At 41.1% G+C, this 7,343-nt stretch overlaps 1 protein-coding gene across 10 annotated transcripts in view; it reads right to left on the bottom strand.

The window, feature by feature from the left end:
* Positions 1-416: 416 nt before the first annotated feature.
* Positions 417-7,343, bottom strand: part of grin1a (glutamate receptor, ionotropic, N-methyl D-aspartate 1a) — a 38,970-nt gene continuing 32,043 nt past the window's right edge. For 3 of the 10 annotated variants that reach the window (XM_080874489.1, XM_080874487.1, XM_080874490.1), the window contains one exon: positions 2,196-5,571. In XM_080874489.1, the coding sequence (XP_080730615.1) occupies positions 5,233-5,571 (339 nt within the window). In that variant the 3' untranslated portion in view covers positions 2,196-5,232. The other 7 variants (XM_080874492.1, XM_080874496.1, XM_080874488.1 and 4 more) reach the window with 6 other exon arrangements.

The following is a 7,343-nucleotide window of genomic DNA, read 5'->3' as shown; positions in this document are numbered from 1 at the left end:
TAATCAAGTGAATTTGATTAGCAGCATATGTCTCCTACTTTCACTCTTAATTTCTATGGCTGCAGTAATGATACACTAAGTTTTTCACAGACCTGCATGGAGTGGCTGTAGCCCTATTTGTACTTTTTTTGCTTGCCTTGATTATATGACATTGTGTAGATGTCATCAATTAACTGAAAGAATTACTTGACATTGACGAGAGAAATAGTTGTTAGTTGGAGCCCTATATTTAGCATATTAAAGCAAAGGATTCATTAGACATGACAATGTAAGTGTATTTTATTTACAGGTGTATAAACAACATGATTCAATGCAAGATCGTCACTGGAAAAGGTAAGAAAAACAAGTGAACCTTCCCTTAATGTTTGTGTGTGTGTGTGTGTGTGTGTGTGTGTGTGTGTGTGTGTGTGTGTGTGTGTGTGTGTGTGTGTGTGTGCGCGTATATGCATATGTATATGTGTGTGTTGATGCATGCCTGTGTATCACACCTGTTTTGTGTTTGTGTAACTATAGTATAAGACATTCCCAGCTGCAGTCATTGTACGAGCTCATGAACCTCATCTACACAGAGCCAGACTCTATTTACATTTCATTCAACTTTAAGTGCTCCTCACGGCTCAGCTAACTGTACATGGCAACAGCACGCATCCAAACTAAAGCATTAATAATAACACATAAGCATGCACAGGTCTGAATGAGATCAGAAGCAACCTCTTTGCTCAAATTAAAATCATTTAATCCTATAAAGACTTTGTAGATCCTGCTCTGTTTTTTCTCAATAAAGCAAATTAAAAAGGAAACCGGTAAGATACTTTACAGTATGACTGTCATTCTGTTTTGGGAATCGGTGTTTTGTTTAAATACAGTTTGGGGAGACTCCTCATCATAAAGTGCTATGCAGTGCCATACACCAGAAAGAATGTTACAGTTTTCTTCAGAGCAGTGGTTTCTCATCTCCAGAAATTGGGAAACGGCCTGTTTTTGCATCTAACCAAACCTGCACATGTGCTTGCAAGCTGAGCGAAGCTTTCAAATTCACTCGGCTTCCTTCGTGTAAAAGTTCTCCGGCGCTGCACAGGGGAGGAGGTTTTGCATGAAAGACCGAGTGCTGGTTGGGTGAAAAACCTGGCCCTTTGATGCAACCCCTTGGAGACTGGAAATGAGAAAGACTGCAGTGGCGGCGGCAGGAGAGAGGAAGAGAGAGGGCGTCCCAAAACAGCAGCATGGCTCACAGCCAACTGTCTCAAATATGGCTGAATATGAAAGACACCACTAGTATTTAACTAATTAAGTAGGATGTGATTTCTTATATCACCTGCATATGTCGTGCTATAAATAGTAGTAAAGCTAAATACTTCAAACTTGAATTGTTGTTAAAAATAGAAACACATGCAAATTTTGAGGTTAGTGCAAAATAAAAGTGGGGAAAGGTTCAATTTGTTCATCTCCAGAAGCTGATGTATACCCTTGCCCAAGCACACCCATGCCTTCATCATCTTCTCTGGTTGACATGGTTAGCCAACTGCCTTCTGTAGTGCCATTATTAGTGTGGATAAAAACACAGGTATGTCCTATTAAAAAATACTTGACCTCCATCGGAGCTTACAGACCATTTTGTATTGCAGTATATGTTGTTAAGAAATATTAAATATTGTGACTTCTAGGCCCTAAGTGGAAGTGAAATGTCCAGTACAATACTCGCAGCCAAACTGGTTCATCCATAAACTTAGCCGAACTAACCTGGCTTGCTAAAAGCTATAAAGCTGCTTGGGAAATTGGAAAACATCAAACATTAAGTAAATGTGTGCAATTAAAGGGACAAAACAACGTTAAATAAGTTAGGTAATAATATACAGAAGGAAAAGATTGTATATGTCGGATGGGTTCTTCTGTGCATGCTCAGGGACCCTACGAACATTAAAGTCATTTCGTCTTTAAAAAAAAAAAGATAAAAGAAAAAGAAAGGTGCAAGTTGAGTGTTTTCAGCCAGTTCCTCAGCAAGCAGTTTCCTCAAAAGCTCCGCTGGCAGGCGGTGAAATAAAAGCTTCGGTTTTGGCTTCCTCTCCTCCTCTCCTTGGGGAGTGAACCTCATTGTCGCCCTCTCCGTTTACACCACTGTGCTGACAGACGGGTCAGACAAGTTGAGTTGGCCCGTGACGTCAGTGGGTGGGTACTGCTGCAGAGGTGAAGAAAAACAGGGCGGAGGAAGAGAGACACATAACAGGGTGTCATTTCTTGACAAAATTTAGTGTCCCTTTTGTTGCCGATGTTGTTGTTGTCCTAGCATTGTCTAAATATTAATTTTAATTTAGGGAACAACTGTGTTCTGCAGAAGCTGGATGTTGCTCTAACCCCTCTCAGGCAGACTTTAATTTTGTGTCATTTTCTTTAAAGTCTGAATTTTTGTAGAACAGTTTGTGCCTGGGGTGGGCTAGTTTTGGAGCTGACGTAAGATCCCGAGAGTCTTGACAACAGCAGTCATTTATTTTTTTTATTTTATTTTTTGCCTCAGCAACATGACTGGGTGATAACTTCCTGCCATGGATAAAATGGGCAGCTCATTTATCACCCCCACAGTCATCTGTGTGCATGCAGACAGGCAGCTTCTCTATATTTAGCTCAAGAGGAGAACATGAATTTTGGGCTGATTGCACAAGTGCTGCTGTGTCCGACTCTTACGTCCAATCCCTGCATCACTGTGCTTCTTTAAGAGCAGAATATGTTGAATTATAGGCTTCTACAATGCTGAGAGGGGAGGCAAGATCCCATATCCATGCATATGCTTCGTTTGAGTGGGTTGTTTTTAGTGCTTTTGGCAGCAGTAAGCCATTTTTTAAAATGTTATCTTTTACATAGAAACACAGAAATCCTACATTACAGAATCCGCTTTATACATCATAAATCGAGTTTGCAGAACATGTTGTTTTTGTAGAATTGCTTCATGTTTTGAAACACAGTGAGATTGGGTGGAGTAACTGCATTATGTCCTTTATAATTCAGCTAATTTCCAACATGCCAATCAAAATTCTGACTCACAGTGCTGTGTTGCAAAGCATGCAGGAAAGCATCTTTTCTTTTTACATTAAGCACATTACTACTGCACATTAATGACATTCAGAACCAAAACAGGGAAGGTGTACCCGTCTCATTTGTCACTTTTTTTGATTTAAGCACCTCTCGTTTTAAGCCAATAGAGCCGATACATTCAAGCATGTGAGTTTCAGAAGTTGGTATGATGCAACTAACATGCTGACAGATGTGGGGGCATCCAGACTGAATGGGAAAATTGTTGCTTTTTATTTTAAGGTAATAAATAGGAGTCAGAGTGGATGTCCCTCATCTCCTTGACCCGCAAGTTGCATCATCACATAGCTTACAGCCCCCATTTGGGTCTCCACATGTCTTGTACCTTGAGGGCCTGCTAACAGCGCACCCTACTGGGGTCAAGTGGACCAGCAAAAGAGAAACACTTCACTGACATCACAACCACAGTTAAAAGCTACTTATTCAGCACAACTAAGATGACGTTTTTTTGTTGGGGTTTTTTGTCATATATGGAACAGCTACAAAGAGTATTACTACTTCTACGGTTACTACATCTATGACAGTTAAAGTAATTAGCATGCTTGTAGAGGGAGAGAGGAGCAGTGTGGCATGTGGGTGAGGGACACTGACACTCAAGTCCATTGATATCCATTAATAGAAAAGAAGAACATTTATATAAAATCAAAAATAATGGTCAAAGACTGAAGATGGTAGGTCTTTCAGTTGGAGCATCTTTTGTAATTACACTAAATCCTGTTTCATTTTACACTTTGAGACATTTTCTTCCCCCAATAGGGCTCCCAAACCAGCATCCGAAACCTCATACAGACAAAGTGGCAGTGGCGATCCCGCTCTTCTTCTCATAAAATGAAAGAAATTCTATTGGAAAAACGCCGGGGAAGAGTAAAGGTGCTTGGCTTCATTGCTGAAACATCCGTTAAAAAACAAAACAAAACAAAAAAACAACAACAGATAGTTAACAGAAGAGAAAGAAAGGAGAAACAGAAAATCAAATCGTAACTTTTTTTTAAATGTTGCAAGCTGTTATCTTTGCTGCCATAGGCTACATTTCTCCAGAGAAACACATTCAAAGCATAGTGTTAATGCAAAAGGCTATGAAGGCTATCTCCACAAATTATTGCCATTCTTTTATAAAGCCCAGATTTGGTTAACAACCAGCTATGCCTGGCAGATCAGCTGGGCACAAATGACCGTGGGTCACCGGTTTGTCAGCGCGATCCAAGCTTGTGTAGTGCAATCTCCAAACCGCAATGAGCAGGGCCTTTCAACCGAACTGTGAAGGAATGCAGAAAACCTGACACTCTCATTGTGCTGCAGCAAAGGAGTGATATAAAAAGAATGGGGGGGGGCAGTAGCTTGTATTTATTCTTGCATCACAACACAGTGAGAGTCTAAGGCTTCACAGAGTTTTTAGCACAATAAAAACAATATGTAAAACTTAAAGTCGACTGTCTTCACGACCTGAAAATATACCCTGCAAAAGGCATGCACAGTTCGGACCACAAGGACACTGGAAATAAAACAAGAATTATGACAAACAAAATATGATAATGCAAAAAAGTAAATTGATTAATAGAAATCCATGAGTGGAATCCTGAAATAGACACACCGAAAAATATGACAACACATTAGTTTTCTTCTCGGGAGGGCTGGACGTCACCTTAAATTTTAAAAAAGGGTTTTGGGAATAAAAAAATGACAGAACACCAGCGCATGCTTTTCAAACCATAAGCAAACCAACAGCGGCTGAAACCCAAACAGAGGAAGTGCAGGATTGGTGCAAAGAAACAATGGATATACGAAGGATCAGGCAGTCAAAATGACAGGACATGAACAGAAACGTATAAACAGACACGCTCGCATACGGTACACTCACGCACACACGTACCACAGTGCCACCACCACCACCAAATACGGACAGAATCCACGTCCAAACCAGAGGCAGGGAGGAAGAGCAGCCCAAGACAAAACACCACTGGCAGACTGCTTGCTTTTGTCGCGCCCCTTCCTCCAGAAGACACTAATCCCATTAAATCCTTCCCCCCTTTTCCCCCAAATCCTGGACACTTGGGACGCTCCCTTTCCAAATTCAGAGCCCAGCTCCTGGCCTGGCCTGACCTGAGATCCTGCACTGATGCCCTCTATGCTGTAGAGGAACCATAAGAGCTAAATGGTAATGGTTGATCGATGGTGAAGGGACAGACACGTGGCAGAGGCCAGCGGAGCCGTGTGGAAATGAGTGAGTGGAACATGGGACTCTTTTGAGGTCAGATATGGGGATGGGGGCAGAGAGGACAGCGAAAGACAAAGAGATGGAAGCAGAGACAGAGGAGGAGAAGAGGAAAGAGAGGAAAGAATAAACAAGGGAAGGTGTCGCTTCTTCCGTCTCCTTACCGTGTCTTTGGAGGACCTACGTCTCTTGATGCTGGAGGCCAGGGTGGTACTGATGGACCTAAAAGAGGCTTTCTTTTTGGGGTCAGGCTCTGCTCTACCACTTTTCCTATCCTAAAATAAATATATGTAGAAACATTATTCATGTCCTATGGCTGGGGTGATAACCGTGGTTTCAGTCTCACCCGTTTTCTCTCTACCCACCACCACCAAAACCACTGCCACCCCAATAGATTACCTTATGTTTTTAATAGACTAATTACTGGGAGGGTCCTTGTGAAAAACACTACACCATTTGGAAATGTAAAAGAGGGAGAAAGAAGGGGATAAAGCTTGTTAGATGTGAGAGTGAACAAAGTCTGTTCAGTCTGATATGAGGGCATTTGTCTACATTTTATGCAACATAATCACACTTGGACTGCACAAGATGGCACAGTAGTCCTCTAGAAACACACTCAGTTGGCCCTAGAAATGCACTGGAATGAGTGATGACTAGTAAAGATGTCAGTGGGTGTGATACCTAGGTTTTAAACCATCTAAAATAGTCTACCCGTACACTCGCTATTGTGTGAGTGCACACACACTTTAAAGCTGCCACTTCTTTATCTCAGCACATGATTAATCTTCAATCTACTCTTACTCAGTAACACACAGGTAACATCTTCAAATGCATACCTGTCAAAATAAAATAAAAACATAAAGAAAAAGAAGCACTATTAACCGTATTCTTACAACATGGTGAGCCAATTTGGTGCCCTCGCTCCCTCATACCATCAGAGTGCCCCACAGCTATTCTCAGCACAATTACTGGATGTCTGTGTGCAACAATAAAAAAAGAACTCATATTAAGAACTCATATTAAGGTATTCTTACATCCTGAGTCTCTACAGAGGAAGAGGGCTGCATAGGGGGAGAAAAGAAAAATAAAATAAATGTCCATCCACTTGGATTGTTATTACTTTAAAGAATATCCTTAAGCAAAAGCCAAGGGAACCAAAAATGGCAGATAAAAAAATCCCAAAACTAGCAAAGCAAACATTCACATCCAAAGCCAGGCAGGTATAAAAAGTTAAAAATAATAATAATAATAATAAAAAAGCTACAGTATTGGATGCATAGAAGGAAAACAACAGCGACATAAGTCAGTAATTAAAGCCCATTTAACGTCATTATACCTTTAAGGGGTATAATGGAAATTCACCCCACACACCAGGGAATGGGATGAGATGGAGAGCATAAAGGTAAAAATAAGAAGGAATGGTTGTCTACTAGAGCAACGAAAAAGCCTGTTTTCTACTGAAATTAAAGTGCAAAAACAAAAGTCAGTGTTTAAATGATAAATTCATAATTAACTGAGCAAATGAAAGCTAAAAGATGCTACTTCTAATAAAAAAAAAGAGTATAGTATAAGTGGAGGATGACAGATTAGTAGCAGCAAGGGAGGCCCTTGGGGTGGGCGGGGCAGTGTGGTGTGAATTTCAACATGCCAAATCGTTTTATGGATGGAGGGAAGGAATAAAAGGGGGAACATAGATTAAGTAACACAAAACAAATAGCACGACAAATCAATCCTGGCCAGCACTGGCCCCGCAGTTCATCCTTTTTCATCAGGTCACATGACTAGGCTCTTTCAGGGCACATTTGTTCCACCATCACCCCGCCAACCAGCACTCTCTCAACCCCCTGATGACATAATATCAGGTGGCGAGCAGGTATTATCTCATGTGCAGGATAGATGAAAGCTGGCAGAAGAGTGATTGGTGCACGGCACCGTTCGATTTTAGTGCAAAAAATATCTTTTTCCTGTTGGAAGATGACATCTCGTGTTAGTAAATGGTTAAAGTCAGCGTGCGTATTGGTCTTGGTTCAGAAAAATCAATGCCCAA

Source organism: Rhamphochromis sp. 'chilingali' (genome assembly GCF_963969265.1).
Source record: "Rhamphochromis sp. 'chilingali' genome assembly, chromosome: 2".
NCBI classification, from domain to species: domain Eukaryota; kingdom Metazoa; phylum Chordata; class Actinopteri; order Cichliformes; family Cichlidae; genus Rhamphochromis; species Rhamphochromis sp. 'chilingali'.
This window is presented reverse-complemented; position numbering and strand designations above follow the sequence as displayed.